This window comes from Centroberyx gerrardi, chromosome 3 (genome assembly GCF_048128805.1).
Source record: "Centroberyx gerrardi isolate f3 chromosome 3, fCenGer3.hap1.cur.20231027, whole genome shotgun sequence".
Taxonomy (NCBI): Eukaryota; Metazoa; Chordata; class Actinopteri; order Beryciformes; family Berycidae; genus Centroberyx; species Centroberyx gerrardi.
The window spans coordinates 30,814,055-30,838,429 of NC_135999.1; the positions used below are offsets into that span (position 1 = coordinate 30,814,055).

At 44.1% G+C, this 24,375-nt stretch overlaps 1 protein-coding gene across 1 annotated transcript in view; it reads right to left on the reverse strand.

The window, feature by feature from the left end:
* LOC139915409 (nidogen-1-like) overlaps positions 1 to 24,375 on the reverse strand; it is a 43,278-nt gene that overhangs the window by 6,772 nt on the left and 12,131 nt on the right. The window contains exons 2-15 of the mRNA XM_078282544.1: positions 20,492 to 20,794; positions 19,725 to 19,957; positions 19,354 to 19,623; positions 19,010 to 19,128; positions 18,700 to 18,840; positions 18,026 to 18,277; positions 16,145 to 16,345; positions 14,915 to 15,145; positions 11,646 to 11,783; positions 10,755 to 10,883; positions 7,827 to 7,970; positions 5,272 to 5,400; positions 814 to 1,056; positions 223 to 395 (exon numbers count right to left, since the gene is read on the reverse strand). Coding sequence (XP_078138670.1) covers positions 223 to 395; positions 814 to 1,056; positions 5,272 to 5,400; positions 7,827 to 7,970; positions 10,755 to 10,883; positions 11,646 to 11,783; positions 14,915 to 15,145; positions 16,145 to 16,345; positions 18,026 to 18,277; positions 18,700 to 18,840; positions 19,010 to 19,128; positions 19,354 to 19,623; positions 19,725 to 19,957; positions 20,492 to 20,794 — 2,706 coding nt within the window. The remainder of the gene's footprint in view (positions 1 to 222; positions 396 to 813; positions 1,057 to 5,271; positions 5,401 to 7,826; positions 7,971 to 10,754; positions 10,884 to 11,645; positions 11,784 to 14,914; positions 15,146 to 16,144; positions 16,346 to 18,025; positions 18,278 to 18,699; positions 18,841 to 19,009; positions 19,129 to 19,353; positions 19,624 to 19,724; positions 19,958 to 20,491; positions 20,795 to 24,375) is intronic.

The following is a 24,375-nucleotide window of genomic DNA, read 5'->3' on the forward strand; positions in this document are numbered from 1 at the left end:
ACAGAACGACTGGCAAACAGGATCCAAAAATCCCATTCATATCGCCAGAGGTGAAATGATGACACTTGAGGACAATAACACAACACACACATGCAGGAAAGGTCCCCTAAAACCCTCAAGGGGCTCGCTAGTGGTGTGTGTGTGTGTGTGTGTGTTAGAGGTGTGTGTGTGTGTGTGTGTGTGTTAGAGGTGTGTGTGTGTGTTAGAGGTGATTCTCCTCACAGGAATGTGCAGCAGAGCCTTGGCCTCGTCCTTCTTCATGCCGGTTGCGTCCAGAGGAAGCAGCTCGATCTTCCCGCTCTGGGCGAACAGCAGGTGCGTTCCCGGGGCGGCGGGGCTGACGTCCGGCCGGGGGGTCGGCCCCACCGGGGGCGGGGTCACCGCCTGGTCGATACCTGGGAGGGAGGGTCATGTTAATGTGCTGTTCATGTACAGTAGATTTGAGTTTTGTATGAACTCCCAAAAGCTTGAAACGCAAAAGGGTTTACCTGTAAGCTCAGTCATAATTTGAGCACATTTTTACATGAAGAATTTGGCTGACGCTTTTATCCAGTGAAATTCCTATTTTAATTGTAATGTACGTATCATTATAAGAAAGAAATTATAAGATCTCAAAGTGCTACAGAGTAAAAAATAAGTGCATAAAAATAGATAAAACCAACAACAAAGATCCATTAAATGCAACACAAAGGAAAGGCCTTACTAAAATGGAAAGTTTATAGACAAACGCATAAAAACAAAGAAACAAAAACAACACAAAGTTAAGGAAAGGCTCTGTTTCATTAGAGGGAAGTCTCACAGCCGGTGACTCACAGGTGGGCGGCCCGCTGCTGGGTCCGGTGCGGGTGTTGGGGACCTCCTGCCCGGCGGCGTCCACGCACCAGCACTGCCCGATGCTGCCGTGGCACTGCGTGGGCTCGAAGGCGCCGTACCGGTCGCACTGCGGGACGTACTGACCGACGGCCGGGCGCGGCCGGAAGAAGGAGAAGAGGCCGGTGGAGGAGGAGGCGGCCTGGGCGCTCTCCCTCTGACGCTCACACTGAGTCTTCTCCCGCTCTGCACAGACAGGGAGAGACGGGGAGAGACACCGACATGATGAGGAACTCCCAGAAAACAACAACCAGCAGAGGTGAGACCAGGTCAACTTTGCGTCCCAAATCAACTTTGAAACATTGGTTATTAAATCCTTTATGTGGAGATGAGTTGTGTTGAGATGTGTGTGGTTGTACAGGCAGACGACCAGCCACAGTCAAACTTTAAAAGCTTTTAGCTGCTGGCTGGAGGTAATCTCACACAGACCGGGCCTGCTGGGTATTTTTAAATCCTTTTTCTGGTTTGTCTCAGCCCGCTCAGGGACCAGCTGAGGGATTTTGGTTTTACTACACAGGATGAGGCACTGATTGGCAAAACAGTTTAGACCATCACAGAAAATCAAATTGTCATTCATTTATGTATGTGACAGCCCACCTGACGCTATCCGCAAACCACATCCATCTGGGACTGGCAGTTTAAACCAAATGATAAGAATTAGCAACTTCTATTCAACACAGGTTTGATTTCATATTACATTGAATTTCCTCGCCTCTGAACAGGAGGATATTGTACGTGGCAGCTCTAGATATACAACATATCTGTGAGCTACGGGGAAAAACCAGATGAAAGACGAGCAGCTCTTCTTCTCTGCGGTTCAACCTGCTGCAGGAGCCACAGTCCCACTGAGACTCTTCTCCTCCAGGCTTTCTGAGCCGCAAACCACTAACCAGCCAGAACAATACAGTCCAGACAGCAGCAGGCTCCTCAGAGCCACGTCTGCTCTCAACAATCAACAAAGACGTAAAGAAAAAACACAAAAAGTAAGACCCTCCGCTCCGAGGGGCGAAGATCAAAGCGTCCGACGGACCGGCGAGACGAACGGAAACGGAATTGTGCGTCGGTTACAGTAGAGACGCTGTGACAAGTTTTGACAAGGGGACAACAAATGATGCCTTTTTGAGGCGAGCAGGTCGTAAAAAAGGATGAAAATATGAGAAAACTGCAGAGCAGAGGAGAGGACTGTAATTAGCTTCGGCTCAAAGCTCCTGACACCTGGAAGAGCAGCAGAGACTCAACAGTTTGGGACGAAGCCAAACCACAAAGACCAGGATGATGATCTGCAGGAAAACAACAAGCGGCAAGGAAACCAGGAGCAGAGGCACTCAGACACTCTGAGACACTCTGAGACACTCTGAGACTCTCTGAGACTCACTGAGACACTCTGAGACACTCTGAGACACTCTGAGACACACTGAGACACTCTGACACTCACTGAGACACTCTGAGACTCTCTGAGACACTCTGAGACACTCTGAGACTCACTGAGACACACTGAGACTCACTGGGACTCACTGGGACTCACTGGGACTCACTGGGACTCACTGGGACTCACTGGGACTCACTGGGACTCACTGGGACTCACTGGGACTCACTGGGACTCTCTGAGACACTCTGAGACACTCTGAGACACACTGAGACTCACTGAGACTCACTGAGACTCACTGAGACTCACTGAGACTCACTGAGACACTCTGAGACACTCTGAGACACTCTGAGACACTCTGAGACTCTCTGAGACACTCTGAGACTCTCCGAGACTCTCCGAGACTCTCCGAGACACTCTGAGACACTCTGAGACACTCTGAGACACTCTGAGACTCTCTGAGACTCTCTGAGACTCTCTGAGACTCTCTGAGACACTCTGAGACACTCTGAGACACACTGAGACACTCTGAGACTCTCTGAGACACACTGAGACACACTGAGACTCTCTGAGACACACTGAGACACTCTGAGACTCTCTGAGACACTCTGAGACACTCTGAGACACACACAGTCCATACTCTTCTCTCCTCCAGTCTCTCTGTCTGTAGGTTTTCTCTGCAGTCGGACCTCATTCTGCTGTCTGTGCTGCGTTCACAGCCATGGACAATCGTAGGATTTTACAGCTCTCTGGTGTGTTTAACCAGAGCGAACGCGAACGCAGCAGACTCCATGTAAACAGCTGATGATGTCAGTATATAAATCTGTCAGTGCTCATACAGTCCAGCTGTGAGAAGCGGCTCAGACTCGTCAGGTTCCCTACTGAGATTCTGGCTCCGTTCACACTGCAGCTGAAAGTTTACCAAGTCTGAAATTCTCTTTTGCCCTCACATGTGACTCAGGTCTGATGTTTTCTCATCAGTGTAAATAGAAGAAAGCTGCATGGAGTCGAGTTGTTCAGTGTGGACCTGGATCACACAGGCTCTGTTCACACCACAGGTCTTCATGCTAAATTCTGCTCATATCTGACAGTGACACGTGTGCAGAGTAACAATATCAAAACGTCACATCTGGTTTTGTCCCCTTGCTTCTCCTGCTTGTTTCAACACATTTCAGTTACAGTATGATCCTTCCAGTTTTGACTGAATTGAGGCGTCTCTACAAACACCAGTCAAGTCGTTTTTATCTCTTTCTTTCCATTTGTTGGTCCCGTTGTCCTCCATGTTAACGCTGCTCAGAAAAGCTGACTAAATTCTGATAATTGTCTCAGGTGAATGATGTAGGATTTACTTATTGTCATGGCAATGCTGACAAACTCCGATTTGAGCATTCAAATACAAGTCGCATGTAGGTTTCATACCTTAGGATCTGATTTTGGTTAGGTTTCTGCTGTTCATATTGATCAGTAAACTCAAAAATCTGAGTCACATGGGAATAAAATAGAATCGGGAAACTTTCAGCTGCAGTGTGAATGAAGTCATGGATATGTGCTACAAAACTGGATCCAAAGTCATGAGACCGACATGCAGCTTGATGATGTACAATATGGGATGTGGATGTATGTGATGTGTATGATGTAGTACGGTATATGATGGCATGTGAAGCCCTTTGACAGTGATAAAGGGCGATGTAACTAAACAAGAATGGAACTTGTTTTTGAACACTCAAATCAGAATTTGCCAGCGTTGCCATGACAACAAGTGAAACTGACATCACTGACCTGAGACAGTTGTCAAGATTTTGTCTAAGCAGCGTTAGTATGAAGGAAAAGAAGACGTGACAATGGAAAGAAAGCCAAGCAGACGACTTGACGCCTCAAGTTATCAAAACTCAAAGGCTTGTACTGCAACTGAAGAACAAAAACAGATGTGTCTTTCGCTTTCAACGTCGCTGTCAGTTCATATTATTATGGGATGTGGGTTACATCCTGCAACAGATATGAACAGTCGTCCAAAAAGAGCAGCAACTCAGCACTGAGCCTGAAGTCCTGCAGTGTGAGCGGAGCCTTTCCGCTGTGCGTCATCCAAGTGTTTGTTGAGTCTGAAGCGAAGTCTGCTCCGACAGAGTTTACACTTCTGATCGCTCACCAACATCCTTCAGTCACCGCTCTGTTCATTCATCTGATTTATTTACACATCGCCTTGTATGGCCTTGAGTTGGACATTTTACAGAGAGGAATGTTTACACCAGAGAGAATGTATGCAGCTTTAATTTGCCTCTGAAATCTCAATAAAACAGAACATCCAGTCTGTTCTGCCTCCCACTCGTCTTCCTGAAACCTAAAGCCGTCCAAACCTCTGGAGAGCTGCTGTTAAAGCTGAATGTATATCAAGAGATGGAAAAAAAACCTTTAAATGAGTTTTACAGCAAAGAAACAGAGGTTGTTTCAACATACAAGTCGAACTTTTCCAGAAACCTGCAGCTATATTGCCGCAAGTTTACTGCAACAAAAATTTCACCTGCAAGTTGGTTGAAATTAAATTTGTAGCAATCTTCTTTCCTTTATCACCAGAGGTTTGCTGCTTATTTAGCAGAATACTGTCAGACTGATGGAAACATTTGTTTTTAAAGTCACACTGAAATTAAAAATGACTTTTTTTTGTGCTCATTCTAATGATCGTACTATACACCTATTTCATAATTTATGCCACAAAAAAAAGAGAAGTAATGTATTTTCTTGTATTTTTAATTCAAAATCTAATCTCTACTTCCTGGAAGAGAACAGAAAATCTTAAGTTGTGACATCATCGTGTACCAGGACATGACATAAAACTACCAACCAATAAAACCATCACAGATTTTTGAACAGTCCCGCCCCTCCGCCCCTCCGATCCAATCAAATTGCCTTTCTCTGCCATTGGTTTAGACTTTTGAATGATCCCTCCCTGCGTTACGTCAGCTGAGCTTCACACTCTCTTCCATCAGCGCTCAGTTTCACACTCACACAGTTTTCAGTTTTCTAAGCAGGTTTCCTACCTGGAGACGTAGCGCTGCACTGGAAGCCATCGCCGTGGAAACCGGGACGACACTGACAGGTGAAGGAGCCCTGGGTGTTGGAGCAGACGGTCTCCCGGTGACATCGCTCCTGCTGACACTCATCTACATCTGAAGACACACAGGAAGATAAAGACACAACACAAACCAAAAAATCCAGTTTCTCAGGAATTCTTTTTTACCACCTTCTGGTAAAAAGACGTTAATATGGAAGATTTTTCCAATATTATTTTGAATTTATTCAGAGAGCAACAAACTTTTGATGTTACTGCATGTTTGCGTTGACTTGTAAACAATGAGATTAGAGAGAAAGCGAGATACAGAGAAAGAGAGAGAGAGAGCAAGAGAGAGAGCGCGCAGAGCAATTAGGGGCTGAGCGAATCAATGCGCTACACGCAGTTCTACAATTAAATAGTGGAAAAAATATATATATAGTGGTGGTCAGTGCTGATATTGTGGCGGGCCGCCACAAAGTTTTCTATGTGTGGGAAACCCTGGTGGACCCTGGTAGAACGAACAGGTACGGGAGGGGTAACTTAGAGCGAGGGGAGATTGTCCACTAGTTAATCAATCGCGGATGGCGTCGTTCTCTCGGACGGATATAAAAATAAAAATAAAAAATGCTAAAATGGGTCGCCAAATATACTTTGGTTAATATACCTGGGCGCCCCGCTCAAGTAAAGTATGTGTGGGAAACACTGAGTATGATGCCCACACACCATAGTCAACTTTAATCAAATAAAACGTAATTTCCCAACAACAAAATTGTGGCTAGTGAAAATGCTGAGTGGCTAGTAACTTTGGAAAACCACTAGCCACAGTGGCTGGTGAGCAAAAAAGTTAATGTCAAGCCCTGCTTGTAAATTACTTTAGCTTGTGACAAAATCACTTTAAATCAATATTTGGCGTCTAATGATTAATGTGTTTGGTAAGCAGCTGTGTGTTGCAGTGTTGATTCACTCTGTTGGGGCTTATTCTGCCATAATGACCGGCTGCTGTACATCCTACCTTACATACACACATATATCTATATATATCTATAGTATATAAATGCATTGTGCAGAAATGTTATGTTGTATGACATGTATATATTTATATAAATATGTGCCTGTGTTTCTGTATATTCATATATAGTAATTCTAATCTGTATATATGATATGTGGTGTATATATGTACTGTATGTATCTATATATGGTGTCTAATATACTGTATACAGCGTATTCATACACAGTGAGCATGTTGAATGTTTTGTATATACAGAGAACATTGCTCCAGATCCCAGGGATATTTGATACTCTGAGGCTGTAAATCCTCTCTGCTGGAGCAAAACAATAAAAAGTCGATCACAAAAAAAAAGGAATGCAGGAACAATGCTTATTTTCTCCGTCTGCTGCCATGTACTTCTGGAGTCACATGACGGTGTTTAACAGCTCTCCAGGGCCCAGAGGCCATAAAACACATGAGCAGGGAAACTTTCAGCTCAAGTGAGATAAACACAGAAATTACATGATATATAATGTTGCTATTGCACAATCCAGCTTCAGTATCACAGGACGGCATCTTCAGCCACGCTGTTTTCCCTCTACAGTGAGAGGAAGGTTCCTCTAATCCGCCCGGGCGGTGTGGACATTCCTCGGCTCAGAGGCTCGGAGGCTCGCCAGCAGGCCGGACGGACGGACGAGCAGCAGAAAGAAGCAGCAGGCTGGATGGATGTATATGCGGAGCGAGCGATGAGCCGCACAGCTGTGAGGCTGCGCTCTGCATTTCCTGTCCAGGTGGGAGCGTTTCCTGTCCCGAGCCACAGCGCTGAGGTATTAAGTTACAGAGAAGAAGAGGAACGGTCTTCTTCTCTTGTTTCTATGGCAGCAAACTGACAGGGAAAAACTCTCTACTGGTATCATGACTGTTACCTGAATGTCTCTGTCTGCACTCTTCAATGTGCCAAATGTCTGATAAAATGTATTGATGCTTCTGTGCAAAATGAAATTAATTTGATTTAATATATTGAATACAAAATATCAGCTATTTACTTTTAGTTTTGCACACATTCCTCGAAGGCAGAAATAATAATTGGTGTAAATTTGTTTTGTGGCAATCGTGACAAACTTATTGAACTTATTACTGGAAGTTTGCTGCAGTAATTGTCAAACTTATGACAACATTTTTAAACCTTTTATTTCTCCAGGGAAAGCTGAATGAGCTCTCATGCTCTTTTCCAGCACCGTCCTGCTTCACGTTCACACAGCTGCAGAAGAAGAAAGAGTTTCAAGCCGCTCTTCAAGCACAAAATGACAAGACCTTCAAAAGAACATGTGACACCAACTGTAAGACACTTTGGCCTGATGTGTCCTTCAGCTGGGAGGAAAACACCAGACTGCAGGAGGAACAATGTTATTTAGTTACAGACAGACAGATACAGACAGTCATAACACTGAAGAGCAGCTATCTGTCTGAGCCCAAGGCCTGCCGACGCTCCACACAGACTAAACTCTTCACACACTGATACAGACAGGACAGTAAACTCTCGTGACTCTCACCCCGGCAGACTCGCCCGTCACCCAGGAAGCCCGGCAGGCAGGAGCAGATGTAGGCGGAGCCTCCGGTGTAGCTGCAGCGAGCGCGCTCAGGAACGTCGCAGTCATGGCTTCCCCTCTGACAGTGATCCACCGGACGGTTCTCCTCTGAGGAGACAGACAGGAGGACAGGCTGTTAGACTGAAGTCAGACCGGAGGACAGGCTGTTAGACTGAAGTCAGACCGGAGGACAGACTGTTAGACTGAGGTCAGACCGGAGGACAGACTGTTAGACTGAAGTCAGACAGGAGGACAGGCTGTTAGACTGAAGTCAGACTGTTAGACTGAGGTCAGACAGGAGGACAGACTGTTAGACTGAGGTCAGACAGGAGGACAGGCTGCTGGACTGAGGTCAGACAGGAGGACAGGCTGTTGGACTGAGGTCAGACAGGAGGACAGGCTGTTGGACTGAGGTCAGACAGGAGGACAGGCTGTTGGACTGAGGTCAGACAGGAGGACAGGCTGTTGGACTGAGGTCAGACAGGAGGACAGGCTGTTAGACTGAGGTGAGACAGGAGGACAGGCTGAGAGCATCACTAACAGACAGAGCAAGAGGTCAAAGGGCACCAGGAGCGTTACATCATTCTGGTCGCTATGCAACACAAAGCTTGACAGCCACTTGCAAGTTATCTAATTAGTGTTAAACACATTTTATACACTACCAGTCAAAAGTTTGCCCACACCACATTTTTCTTTATTTTTACTATTTTCCACATTTTAGAATAACAGTAAAGACTCAGAACTATGAAATAACACAAATGGCATTATGCAGCGACCAAAAAAGTGTTAAACAAATCAAAACTATCTTATATTTAAGATTCTTTGAAAAAGACATTCATACATAGAATCAACTTCATCAATCAACTTCACTATTTATATTTGTCTAATTAACTAATTTCAAGCATTTAAGCAGAAGACTTTAGATCAAAATGGCTTTAAGAGAATGAAGAACGTTTGACTGGTAGTGTAGTCGAACGTAACATAAACGTGATGTAAAGTCTGAATGTAAACAATGCAAAAAAATGTGCGACTCCACGTAGACTCGACGTTAAGATTCTTGGGCAGGTACGCAACACCTACGCAGAAACCCTTTTCAACACCAAATACACGTCAAATAGCATCAGATTACGTGCCGAGACGCTATTTTCATTAAAGTATAAAAAGTGCTTTAGTTAGCTAACCTGATGTAACGAAGGGGTTAACATTGTTGAAAATAAAAACGAACTAGAAATAACCGTCTCGCGGTTGTATGCCTCCGCCAATAAACTTTGTTTTATCATTGCAAGGACAGTCTTTATTTATTGAACATATATAAGTGATTATTAGGTCAACTTAAAGGATTTTGGTGTCTGCAAAAGTAAGTGACAGCACTTCCACCGTTTTTGTAGAATGACCCAAGATCATTTTCTCAGCTGCAGTGGTAAGCAAAACATTATGATGTCACAGTGAAGTTGACCTTTGAACTTTTGGATATAAAATGTCATCACTTCATTGTTTTATCCTATTAGACATTTGTGTGAAATTTTGTCATAATTAGCGTATGAATTCTTGAGTTATGGCCAAAAACATCTTTTGTGAGGTCACAGTGACCTTGACCTTTGACCACCAAATTCTAATCAGTTCATCCTTGAGTCCAAGTGGACGTTTGTGCCAGATGTAATGAAATTCCCTCCAGGCGTTCCTGAGATATCGCGTTCATGAGAATGGGATGGACGTGAGGTCACAGTGACCTTGACCTTTGACCTTTGACCACCAAAATCGAATCAGTTGATCCTTAAGTCCAAGTGGACGTTTGTGCCAGATGTAATGAAATTCCCTCAAGGCGTTCCTGAGATATCGCGTTCACGAGAATTGAACGGACGGATGGACGGACGGACGGACGGACTCCGGTCAAGGCTGTCGCCGGCGCGGAGGCATAAAAATGAAGAAGAGAAAGTTAGCAGTTGCTCTGCTTGCTGGTGAAGAAGAGGAAGAGGAGTTTGAACTGTTCTGAAGCGGAGGATGAAGATTCATGGTGTTCTGCTGGAGAACAGAGCAGCTGCAGTCTGATCATCTCGTCCTCCACCTCAATAGCAAACATTTCAACACATTTCACGCTGACGTAATGTACAGCGCAGCTAAAGTAGAGACGTGTTTGAGTTGGAGGCCAGGACAGCGCTTCAACACACGACGCATCTTTTGCGAAAACACATTTTTTGCAGTTAATAGAGCTGAAACATCAGGCTCTGGAAGTAAATTACCCATTCATTTTTCCCATAACGGTGTAAGATCCACTCATCGTGAACTATCAGAGTGTGAAACGACTCTAGATGTTGCTGTAGAAGAACTTCACTGTTAAGAAATCCTGTTTTATTCCTGAGTTCCTTGTGAAATACGACACTGCCCACAAGCTTCAGCGAATTCCCACCAATCGGAGACGTCGCTGTTACCATGGAAACATAAAACGCTCCAAAGTTGCGTGTGGTTGGCAGCCAGACCAGAGCGAAGCGAAGTGACGTTCACTCCACCAACCAACAAACGCCACCAAGACGCATTCCTGTACATTCATTCTACTTGTCAAACAAAGCCATTCTGATTGTAGTCTATATAACCAGCTGCACAACATGGACACAGGAACTCAGACCGGCCGACCGCGTCCAACAAAGAACAATGTCATGCTTAGACGTAATCTCCAACGCCCAAACACACCGCTGGCACGTCTCCATGTACAGTACAAAACCTGTATTGTTTATTTCCGTCTGCGGCTCTCAGAACATCTGTATGTGCAACAGGGGATTCTCCAAACAAAGTAACACACACACACACACACACACTCCGCCCACCCACACAGCTGTGAACACACACACACACACACACACACACACACACACACACACACACGTTTGGACGTACCGACGCAGGTCTTGCCGTCGCTGGCGAACACGAAGCGGTCCACACACTCGCAGCGGAAGGTTCCCGGCTGGTTGTTGCAGATGGAGTTGGACCCGCAGATCTGAGGCGTCTCCCGGCACTCGTCAATATCTGCCAATAACAGAGCAGGAGGGAAGTGATGTATAGATAATATATTACCCTCCAGCCAATAAACTGACTGACATGCTGGGAAAACTATACTATAAATGTAAACATATGATTTTCCAGCTGTGCGGTCACAGCAGGGACGGAGTGGAGGGACTTATCCGTCTTTTTCAGCTGATGATATGACATTCAGTGTAAACATCATAGTAACTAGTATCAAGGACTAGTATCAGGACACTTGTAAAGAAATAAAAGCACACAAATTAGTGCTTTTCTGAAAAAATAATTGACTTTTGTAACGTAATGGTCTTATTTTCCTTTACCCACTAATGCAACATTTTGATAGGATTCCACAGAAGTATGCATGAATGTTTTACTATCTTTAAACTCTACTATATTATTATTATTATTAGTAGTAGTAGCAGTAGTAATCTTAGTATCCTGGGTTCAGTGGAGAGTTTTAGTGTCCCACGATGGTCTGAATTCTGTTTCAGAGGCTTTTCCACCCTGATGAGAAGAAAACTCTGGGGGAAACACTGAATACTGATAATTTTGTGGACATTTTTGGTATGAAATTAGTCAAATTTAAAGATCCAGAGTATCAGCACAAAATATCAGTCCAAAATTATTCACATCAGCCTTCAAAAACTCATATCGGTCAAACCCTACTGTCCCACATGGAATATAACAACATTTTGTTCTCTAACACCCCTAAAGACCCAGACAGGGTTTGGGCCTGCAGGCGGTCTTCATGTCTTCATGTCTCACCGTAGCAGGAGCGTCCGTCCCCGGCAAAGCCGTCGGTGCACTGGCAGCTGAACTGCAGGCCGTCTCCCGCTCTGCACACGGCGTTGTTGTCACAGCCGTGCCGGCCGGTGAAACACGGGTTCTGCTCCGGAGGCCCGCCTGCAGGAACATCAGCTCATCAACATCTGATTTATTTACATACTTAGGTAGGTAAGTAAGAGGTAAGTTACATACTAAGAGGTAAGTTACATACTAAGAGGTAAGTTAGAGGACTGAGACTCTCGTTTTCAGGCGTCTCGGTGCCGTTATTTTTCGTAGATCGCAAATCTCTGCTTGGTGCAGCGATAATTTGTGTGCGTCGCAAGCTGTTGGAAATAAAGGGTTTCAGGTTTTAGGGGAGGAGCTATTGCATCATCTTATGTGAAAGCTGCTGCAGGTGTCCAGCGACAGTCAATGATTTTGACGGGCAGTAAAATCCTTCACTTCACCTCTGCAGGGCGCTGAGGAGAACAAGTAATCCACAGACGGCTCAACAGGAGAGTTAAGTGGTTCAACACTTCAGTCGGTCGCCTCTCCTTCCCATCAGACAGCTGCTTGTTAGGCGGCCATGTTGGAAGTCCCTGGTTCCTCCTGACAGGAAACCGGGCCCAGATGTTCCACTTTCTGCCAATAAACCCCAGCTGAGTCAAGTTTGTTTGGATAGCATGCCCCCTAAACAACCCCCCCACCTCCACATCTACCTTTAACCCCCTTTCTTCCCCTCCTGGTGCCCCTCCCCCTCCCTTCACCCCCCCGCAGGCTCAGCGCTAACCTTCACCCCCTGCCCGTCTGCAGGCAGCTGAGGAAATACAACCAGGCTAGAGTTACTGTTTATCTTCCTCTGATGTCAAACTGCAGACACCAAACAGCACTAAAGTGTTTGAGGCGTGTTTCAGTGCATTCCTCTGGGTAATAACACACACACACACACACACACACACACACACACACACACACTCAGTCCGACCAGGAGCCGCGTCGCTTCGCTCTGGACGGATCTGAGCAGCCGGAGCGCTTACAGTCAAAGTCAATCCACATTACATGGAGTGTAAATGTTCTACAGCAGTGATTCTAAACCTTTTTTATATCATGGACCCCTAATTTAGTCCACATTAGAGCCACAGACCCCCATTTGATGTGATCCAAATCTGAGAATAGTTTTATTGTCAGATATGATTTTGATCCAGAATTCCATGACTGTCTGTATTGTAGGTAGAGAGATAACAGAGAAACTATGATCAGAACAGTCATTCTTCTATATTCTCTAACTGTGTTAACTTCTTGTAAATGAAATAATGGTGAAGTTTAACAATTTATCAGTTTGCTGGGGACCCCCTGGAACCCCCTCAAGGACCCCTGGAGGTCCCCGGACCCCACGTTGAGAACCACTGTTCTACACAACCAACTGTCCTGATCTGTGAACAAACACAACGCTCCAACTTACACTCTTTCATTCATAGAAACACTAAAAACTCATAGAATAGACCGACGTGTCTCAGTTCGCTCCACTGTTTTCACTTGCTGAAAGGATTCAATGATAAACGAGCTAAAACCAATCAGTCTATAAATCTATGAGTTATCAGTCAAACCTAATCTTTTATGGACTATAATTTTATATTTTGCCAGCACCTAGTCATCTTGCCTTAAAGAGCTGCTGCTTACCCTAAAAGAATTTCAAGGGTTTTGTCTGGTTTCATTAATTTCAGTGGAGAATTTTAGTGTCCCACGATGGTCTAAATGTTTCAGAGGCTTTTCCACCCTGAAGAGAAGAAAAATCTGTAGAAAACACTGGATACTAGTAGTTTTTTGGGCATAAAATGGTCAAAATTAAAGATATTGAATATTGGCACAAAGAAATAGCTAAATATCAATAGAAAAAATATGATATTATGAGCGGATTTCCATGAAATTTGGCGGACAGATCGGCTTTGATTTTGGTGTTGATCTAGATCTGGGATTTCTGCCATGTGACGATTATCGTTTTTTACCCAGAACTATAAAACTAACAGAGACGGAGACTTGATTCCAAATACTAAGGGGAAGTTTGCAGAGTCAAGAAATCCATACAACTTAAAACTGAAGTGATAAAATGATGAGTGTGTAACAGCAAGTTGGAAAATTGTTCAGCGTTGGCGGTGGTTTGTTCTCTCCAAGGTCTTTCTGGTTCCTTCATTCATTCGTTCATTTACCGTAATTCCTCTAATATTGGCCCGGGCCTTTATTTACCTCAACTGCAGAGGGTACCAGGCCTTTATTGGAAGCAGGCTTATATTAGAGACAGGCCTTTATTTCTAATTCCCTCTGTTTGATAAGTATATTTGCTCATATTTTAGTACGAAGCCTCCTTGTTTTCTGATCTGCTTCTGTTGGGGTACGTTAGGTAGCCGTTTTTTTGTTACTGCAATGCATTATGATAATTACGGTAATCGACGATGGCATGCTCCAGAGACTTCCGCCGGCCGAGCCGTCTTGTGGCACTTGTACGTTACTACAAACTACAGTTACAAACAGGCAGCAGGAGTTTACCAGTATCCACCGTTGTTTGCATGTAAGCTGAAGCTAACTGAAGCTAACTGAACCTGGGCGCCGATGTGTTCCCGGTGATCCGGCCGAGATTTCGGCGGGCGTCCGGGGCTTGGATTGGGAGGATCAATGCGGGCCGTGGGCGCGGTGGAGAGGACAGCGGCGGAGAGAGGAGACGGACACGGTCCAGCCTTATACTGGTTTTGACCTAGTCTTGTTTCCTTTGTTTTTTTGTCTGTATTTGAGGCCGGCCTTTATTTGTTCATGTCGACGACGCCCCCGGTCATTATTTAATTGACTACAGGCCACTATTAGAGGAAATACGGTATTCAATCATTCATTCATTTTCTCTACCTGCTTCATACCTTTCAGGTTCGCAGGGCGCTGGAAACTATCCCAGCATGCATTGGGTGGGAGTGGGAGGCTGGGAAACACCCTGATCGCCAGTCCATCGCAGTTTCTCTGCATCAGGACTCATTTACTGTCATTTATTTCATTTCACTCGCTTGTTATATTGAATATGAATTTTGCGGTTTGGTAGCTTCTCCTTTGCACTGAGATTTGATTTCTTTTGTGTTTCTGTTGCATCTGTCTCAGTTTGTCATCCTGATTGTTTTCTATATTTTTTCTTTAAGAGTGAGAATGTTTATCAGCCTCTTGGGATTGTATTTCTTCAGTTTCAGTGTTTTATCGTGTGTGTGTGTGTCTCCTGAGGTCTCTGAACTCACTGTGCAGCGGGCCGATCTTGTTGCTCATGGCGAAGCGGATCAGCTGGTTCCCGGCGTCGTACATGACGAAGACCTGGTCCACGCTGAGCTGCTGGGTGGGCGGCGCCTGGCCGGCCTCGCCGTGCACGCAGCTCTGGAAGCTGATGGTCTGACGCCACTGGAAGCTGTGGCTCTGCACGCCGCCGTCCGGCAGGCTGACGGTGTAGTCGCGGCTGGAGGACGAGGTGATCACTGCAGGGAGGAGAGCAGGGTCATTACATCAGGTCAGGTCTGAAGTTACCAGCCGCCAAGCAACAAGCGCTGATTAAACCTGAGTCTTTGGCTGATAAATCAATAAAGGTCACTGCCATTGGCCACTAACTTTTAGAGAAGATACCATTTGAATTCTTTGCTTATATTCAGTCTTTGGTCTCGGTCTGCTCTCTAACTTTGTCCCTGCTGGCCACCGTACACTCTCTCTTACAGTGAGCCAATCAAAACCAAGCAAAACAATGGCTCTGTATCAAACAGGCTCCTGATTGGCTGCCTGTTACTCTACACAAAGTGGTAGCTTCTAAACTTCAGTTTCCTGTAACTTGGATATGAATATTTACTCTGATCATTGCTTTGGGCAAATTTCATATTGATATTTGCAAATGGAAAGGCAACAGACCCTCATTGGCTATTTTTATGTGATTTCTGAAAAACATGTATAGAAAAACTAAAAAAATGTATACAGTATGTCCATGTCTAATGTTCTCATATTTTGACACTGTTGAAGCCAATGCTATTGAACTCAGCTAACTTGATTGCTCTGTGTACATACAGTTACATATACATACATATATATACTGTATATGTAGTTCTTTTCCATTTGTTCTGTAATTTTTATACTTTTGGAAGTATTCGATATGTTACCTATCCTGTTATGTACATTTTCCTTCCTTTGTTAACTTCTGCTGTCTGGATGGTTAGTTGAAATTTAACATTATTTCCATGTGGAGACACACAGCAGCTGTGATGCCACCAGAAAGAAAAAATGAAAATGACGTGAGCAAGTTTTAAACTAAAACTGTAAATCTGCTCTTGTCTTTTTATTGAATATCTCACACAGTAAATGATTCTACACACGAAATCACATTGAAAACAGATAGGGTGACATATTACTATGAAAATTGCATATTAATTATTTTGACTGGTAAAAATGACGTTTAAAAAGTGATATCTGTGTTGTGTGAGCTGGCTCCTTACAGTTGGTGCCGTACTGGTAGATCTCTTTGTACGGGTCGATCTGGACGCTGGCGCCTCGCGGGACGTCCGGCACGCGGCCCTGCAGCTCGGTGCTCACCACCAGGTGGTCGTGCTCGTCGATCCCCTTAAACTGCTGCTTGATGGTCAGACGCTCGTTCCCAGGCTGGAAGGTCACCTCCGCCTGCCTGGAAAACTCACCGCCTGCAGGGTGTGTGTGTGTGTGTGTGTGTGTGTGTGAGTGAGAGAGAGAGAGAGAGAGAGAGAGAGGATGTGCAGGTGTGTTGTGTATGTATTTGTGTGTGTGTGTGTGTGTGTGTGTGTGGTGGGGGAAGGAAAGAGGAGATGTGTGAGTCTTTGAACAGCATCCTGCAGGGTTTTAGCAAAAATATAAAAGATTATTTCATTATATTAAGGCCCACTTTTTGGGGGGAATTCAGGATAAGGCAGGATGTAGAGGAGATGTATATCCTAAACAATCAGATTAAACTCCAGAAAATTCAATAGTATAATAATAAAATATAATACAATACAATACAGCACAACCACCAGACTCACAGCAACATCTGATCAAAACTAATTATGATGCTATGATTTGCTGCACTTTTGGCAAATTACCATCATATAAAGTATTTTCAATTCCAGCGGATACTTACATATTTCAATATGCCAATACGCTTTGATTATTCATTACGAAAACTGAAATTGTGATACACCATTAAAATTGTTTCTCACAAATCACAGTCAGGCCAGCATTTCAGTAAAGACTTCAGATTTCTAGAGGGAGTCCCCCCCTCACCCCACACACACACACACACACACACACACACACACACACACACACACACACACACACACTCTCTCACACAAATGCCCATGAAATTCCACTTCAAAGAGAAACATTTGCAGGGATCTTTGTCCAGCTGGACGCAATGAGCTGGAACAACAACATTTCAAGGCTCCAGAATCCCTCCAGTCTAATGCTCCAGTCTTACAACCAGCAGAGACTCTGAACTCATTTCCCTGTCAGCTTCGAGGTGAAACTACAAAACAAATCATTCCCTGGACAAAGACAAACTGAAATCCTACACTGCAATAAGCAAAAATACAACCGCATTCATTTGAGAAAAGTTTTTAGAATACAAAATGAAAAGCAGCCAATTCCCCAGAGAACTTTCCCTTCACTTAAAGTAATACTCCGCAACATTTTCCTAAAAGTAAATGTCTGTTTTGCTACTCTCCATCACTGATTGCTCTAACTCAACAGTGATCCAACCTATATCCAGTTCATAAATCTTCTCCACTGTCTGTTCTAAACAGCCGGTGTCTGGTGGCTCTTTCCTGGGAAAAATCCTCTGCTGCACAGGAAGTGATGCATTTTATGTTTCCGGTTTGTTTGGAATCAACAGAAGAAGAAGAAGAACTGGGTAGTTAGCATGAGCAGTGATAGCCACCATGGCTTAACAGACAGAGAAAAGAGAAACTCAAACTGCATCAACAGGAAATCCAAGCTCCGCCCACACTGTTTGATTGACAGGTGATCTGTGGGAAGTGCAGTGCAGAAACACCACAGACATGAGCGCTTAGCAGAGACCAAAGGGACCAGAGGGACAAAGATGGAGACTAAATTAAAAAACTGAGGATCTTGCAGATTACCTCTTTAAAGTAAAGTCTTTACTCTTAATTTTACATTAAGTCTGTATATAAAGTATATAAACTAGCAACCCCAACATAGGGTTTGTAATAAATTTCATATTAAATCAGATCTATTGAATCAAATGTCCCCTACGTTTGTATTGATGCTGATCAATCAAAATCACCAGTGTCGTCATTTTGCACCTCAATGCATTTCACAATACAAAAAAACAGAAAATCTCTTCTCACCAATGAGACTGAAGCCGTTCTCGTAGCCGGGCTGCTCCAGAGCGAAGGCCCAGCCGATGACTCCCCCCAGCGAGGAGAGCGGCTGGAGCGACGGGCCCAGGCTGTCCGGGATGCTGCTGATGGCAACGTAGGCCCGTCCGTCGTTGGCGACCACGTACGAGTGCAAGTCGTTGTTACTGAACTCCACCGGCGAGGGCGAGTTTCCCACAAACACCCGACCGTTCACCTTTCCATTCATTCTCTGTGGTTTGCCTGTGGACCAACAGGGTTTTCATTAGTGGAGAAGAAGCCGTTTTTATGGTTTGTTTCGGGAAAAATGAGCATGAAGGCCATATTAAAGTTTTGCTGTTGTCTTGTTAAGTAAACCGTATTTGTATAGCATCTTTCAAGACATTACAGTCACAAAGTGCTTGACATTATGAAACAAATATGGACACACAACAGGATATATTATGAAATAAATATAGACAGTCAACGGAATACGCAGTGAAAAGTGTAAAAAATACTTGATGAAATGATATAGTGTGACAAACAACATCAATTAAGAAATGCTTGACAGAAAGCACTGTTGTTATTGCGTTGTTACATACTTCACTGATCTTTCCAGGTACTTCACTGAATTCAAGAACATTTGCACCATTAACACCTTAACTGATATTGAAAATGCATCTCACCTTCTGCCACACAGTCCTTTCCATTGCCATAGAAACCAGGCCTACAATGGCAGCAGTATCCGTTGCTGTAATCTCGACAATCAGCGAAAGCGGAGCACTTCTGTCTGTTGTTGGCACACGTCTCCAAGTTGTACGCAAATACTGCAAAAAGAACCAAAGAACGTACCAATCACCTCAGGTTCAACAGAAATAAAACTCAAGCAATCTGACAAGAACCTTCTGATAGGATTGCCCAAGAAACGATTCAAGAAATACGCTCATGGTCTCAATTCTCAAACACAACATTTTTGAGTCTGTTTTGGGGATTTACCATCCACATCTAGATCTTCATCCACCACGACTATCTGGGGGTTCTGGGGCTGGGAACGGGGTGGCACGGGCTGGACCGGTTCAGGGTTGGTGTACCTTGGCTCGATCGGCTCAGAGTATCTTGGCTCAACAGGGTCGGGGTTGATGTATCTTGGCTGGTTGGGCTCGGAGTCAGGGTATCTTGGCTCAACTAGGTCAGGGTATCTTGGTCCAGCCCTCGCAGGGTCGGTGAATCTTGGTGGGACAGTCTCAGGATCAGGGTATTCTAGCTCAATCTGGTCAGGTTCGGGATATTCTGGCTCTACAGTCTCAGGTTCAGCGTATGTTGGCGTGACGGTCTCAGGCTCAGGGTACCTAGGTTGGTACTCAACAGGACTGACAGTCGGAAACCCCTCCTCTTCTTCCGCTGCCGCCGGAGTGGGCGTCTGGGCTTCGTAGGGTGGGAACTCCACTTCCTGTTGCCCCCCAGGTTGCCTCGGTGACAAAGTCACGACAGGTTCACCTACGTCCCCCTCCGCAGGCAGGTCGGTGGTCACGCCTGGTGTAATGGCGACAAAGAACGGCGAGGTGCCGATCTCATACACCCACACTCCACGCCGTCCTGAGTTTGTCTTCCTGGTTGGAAACAGGAGAGAAGAGCAAAACGATCAGTCTCAGTAAACTTTCCATTGCATTTCTGTTCTTTATGGGAACAAAAGCAAGCATCAGCTTCGTACTCAGTGAGTTCCCTGATGGAGGTCTCTTCTTCGGTGGTGGTGCGGTAGTAGGTCCCCGGGCTGTTGCTCCAGCTGAACCAGCCCTTGACCAGGCCTTCGTTGAAGCCAACCTCTACGGTCTTGCTCTCACCGCCTACTGATGTGGAGACGTACTGCAGGCCCTCGCTGGGGTATAAGAGGATGGCGTAGGAGGCCGACGCCATGGAGGCCACTACCAGCTGGAAAGTGTTTCTCTGAAAACACAAAGGAGATGTTGTAGAGCAATGGTTCTCAGTTCTGGTCTTTGGGACCCAAAGCGCTGCTGGTTTTCTATCATGCCAGATAGTTCATTGCATTCTCCTTGCATCACAGGTGTAAAATAGTCCATGATTAGATGACTAGAAAGAAAACCAGCAGCTGTTGTACAGGAATTCAACTCAAATCTGGCAAGAAGCAGACAGACCCTAAGAATAAGGGAGTATGGGAATATGGGAGTTCTCGTTGAAAGGGAAAGTACAGCATGTGGTCAAATTTATTTCTACAGCCATACATTTTTGGCAATAAAAACTCATCATAAGTTGAAAAACCACATTTACGTGTTGTTCTTATTCGGAGGGACTTATATAATGAGTGTAGCAGTAGAATAAGCTGCAATTCTTAGATCACAAACACTAACTCAAACGCAAGCAACTAGAGGTAAGTAGAGCAAGGGGAAACACAGCAGAAACCAGACATAAAACAGCCATATCCATTAGCATGTTGACATGTTCAGCAGACTCCCGCCTCACCTTCCTGTCCAGGCCGTCCCCCCGGCCAGAGGTCCCATGGGCGGCCATGTTCTCCCAGGTGACGATGAGGGCGCTGGTGGGCTCCACCTCGTCGTCCTCCGGAAAAGCCTGCCTGATGTGCTCTGCGGTTCGACCCAGTACATCTGGACTGCTGTCCTTCCTGAAGTAGACCTTTCCCTGTCCGTCGCTGTTGTCCAGGTCTCCCAGGAGGGCTGCGATCATCCTGAAATCGGCGGGCATCTTCCCCAGGTAGTCCGCCTCAGCCGTGGGTTCAGCGACAGCCACAAAGCCATTGGTGTTGATCTGGAATAGGAGTTAGATAAGGTTTATTTGTTCATTAAGCAACCTGATCTCACACAAATACGTGAAATGAACATGACACAAACAAATTTCGTGTTGGTAGCACATAAAGTGTTAAAATTCAGTTTTCCCGACTATAACCAGGCAGTAGAGTCACAGTGAAGCAGCTCAGTGGACAGTCAAGGTGTTGTGGTCGGGTGGAGGATGGCTGATGAGTTTGACTTCAGTTTTTCTTGTTTAACCAACCAAAGCCTTTCACTGACCTTAACCTTTAGTTTTCTAACCATAACCATAACCTTAACCCAAACCTTCACCAAAGTTGTCTAACCTTAACCGTTAGCCAACCTTCGTCATGTCCAACTCGTGTTATTGTCACAGAATCCAATTTGTGGTGGAGGAACGTAATTTTCACATAATTTGTGTCAGCACGTGTATTTTCATTTCAGAGTTTGTGGTCATTTCAAAACATTTTATGAGATCATGTTGTTATTAAGGACTCCCATTAGCCGATTCTCAGGCAATAAGCTAGCCTTCCTGGGGTCCACATGAATGTTTGGGAAGGTTATTGACCGGCTGGGAAAGTCTGTGTGGGGAAGGTGAATGAGTAATGGCTCAGAGTCAGACCATGAAAGCTCTGGCAGCTTGAGACATAAACTATATATCTTATAGGCCTGACTCTCCTCTACCTGGTTTCACCATATGCTCTCTCCTGTCAATGCAACAAAGAGAAAGACATCTGTGCAGTGGTTGCACCTCTCTTTCTCCTTTTAGAAAGAATGAACTGACAAATTGGAGCCTTACACAGAGAAAATGTCCAACTTAACAAATCTTTTAACCTCTCTATTCGGTGTTAAAGTGGAAACATCTGGGTGAGATAATTTCACTTGTTCCAATGCAACTCAACTCTTGATTCAAGAGAAATTATCTTGAATCATTTGTAGTAACTTGACTTATTTCAAGACACTGTCACTGTTTCAGTAATGCTCTCTCCTCCCTCGACCATTACTGTCTGAGTTCCCTGTACATTTATTTATTCTGAATTCTGAATGAGATACGGGATACTGCGACACAGAAATGCACTGTTTGTAATGCACTCTGTTTTCAGTATTGCACCTTTTGTTTGATCCCTTTTACAGTGTCTTGTAAGCCCATGTGGGCTGGGCACCAGTATGGTGCCTGACACTGTAATGAAATCAAATCAATCAATTTATTCAGCGTATCCAGATTCACTAATGTACATACCATGTACAAGCTGCTGCATGGGGTTCAGATTCATGCTATACATCACTTCCCTGTCTGTTATCTAGCACAAATACTGATGAAATACTTGAAGGAAGCTCTGCACAATGTTCTTAAAACAAAACCAGGCAATCAGTGGTCAAATATTTCAGAACCTGCACCAAACTCAAAAACTGCTCAATTCTTTGTTGTAGCAAAGAAATTCTTGGTGGCAATTGTCAAAAAGAAAAGTTTGTGGCTTTCTGCACACCTCCTAAAACAACACTGAACACTGCGACCTGCACTCTACCTCACACAGTTGAGCAAATATCCTGTTAGACTGCAGCGCTGGGGGTCCAACAGGATTAATGACCCAGTAAATGTTAACATGGCCTGACCCCTGCAGGCTCCGCCCCCCCACAGGAAAACAACATGGTTCTTTCTCCTAAAGGTGAGACCAATCACTGAGGTGGAAGTGACTGATTATGAAACTCATTTAATGGGGTCAATTCAATCTAAGGACAATCATTAAGATCCATTAATTAATTAATTAATTAATTAATCCAAATTATTTCATAGTGTTTGTATCTTTTTTTTGTTAATACACTGTATTATTCATGTCCCTCCACCATGGTACACGGGACATTATGTCGTCATGGAAACATCATCCTTACACCACAGGTTCCCCCTATAGAGTAGATGATCTGATTAGATGTTGGAGCACTTTCCTGCATAAATTTGCATATTAATGATTGTCTTGAAACTTCTGTACATAGTATTCCCATGATGTCACATGCATTTCCTACCAATATGGCGCTTTACAATACACACAGCTCATTGGCTGTGTTTGTCATTTATTTGTTAATTAATGCATTAATTAGGTTGATTAATGACATCATTAGCATAACATGTTATGTTAAATATATCATGGTGAATATGCCACAACATTAGGCAGCTCAAGTGCCTCTTGTTTTATTTTTATAGAAAGCACTTTGCGCTGCTGGCTGGATAATTTTTTATAAAGTTTATTATTTTTATTATTTAAGCTATTTGGTCATTTTGAGGGGAGAGTGAGAAACTCTTCTTCTTCTTCTTCTTCTTCTTCTTCTTCTTCTTCTTCTTCTTCTTCTTCTTCTTCTTCTTCTTCTTCTTCTTCTTCTTCTTCTTCTTCTTCTTCTTCTTCTTCTTCTTCTTCTTCTTCTTCTTCTTCTTCTTCTTCTTAGAAGAATACGATGACAGAATTACGATGACGATGAAGAAGGAGAATTATAGTAGTCAGGAGGTTCTTCATGTTTTTATCCTGTGGACTGAAACTCAGCAGCCTGTCAGTGTTCGGCTGTTCTCCTCCCACAGCGCCGCTCGCTCCGTCAGCCTACAGGAATCCTATAGAATAACTTTCCATACAAATAACTCCAGTACAGAAGAATAGGATCTGTTTTAACCTCATGAACTCAAATCCGCCTCACACTGAATCTGCATGAACACCGCAGTTCATTCTGAGAACAACATGAACTGTGACCATCTGAGGCAGCGGAGCTATGTAGTCTGAAGGGCTCACAGTGTTCTTGTTTATCAGTCAGCTAGAAGAATCATCATGACTGTGAGAAGGATGGAACAGGTTCATTTCCAATATCTGTTTTGCGAAAAAAAGTCATTACCTGAAATTCATTGATCATCTCTAAAATACTGTCGCTGTCCATTGAAAACCTTGTAACTCCAGAAATGTCAACTTTTCAGAAACTAAGAAAAACAGGTGAAGTTTTCAGCTTGACCACCATGTTGTTTTGACTTTATCCAGTGGGGTTTGAAATGGTTTAAAAAAAACCAAGGAGTTTTCTCTCAACCCATAGAGGAACCATGTAATCCTTCAGCTGAAGTCAAAACATGAACATCATCACTTTGGAAAAGTCCTATTATTGTAAATGATCTACTATGCTTTTTTTTTTTTTTTACTATGCTTATTTATTGAACCAGGTAAGTGCCATTGAGATGAAAAATCTCTTTGTCAAGGGAGACTTGACGAAGGCGGCAGAAGCACAGAAATGACAGAAGAGCGCATAACCAAAATAAAGACACAATATAATAAATAGAACAAAATATAAAATACAATACAGCAAAAAGTGGTGAACAGAAAAGAGAGAGAGGAGGAAAGACAGAGAGGGAGAGAGAGTACCAAAAAGCCAAAAACTAGTACTAGTAATTGTAATTTGTTCTAAATTTGTGCTATTGATCATTTTGTAAGAGAAGGGTTTTGTTTTTGTTAGTTTTTTTCCCATGGTGGAATGAATGGAATCAAAGCCTGTTAACCTGCTGGCTGTCAGGTTCATCAGGTTCATCAGCCTCCACCCTCTGGCCTCAGCAAATGA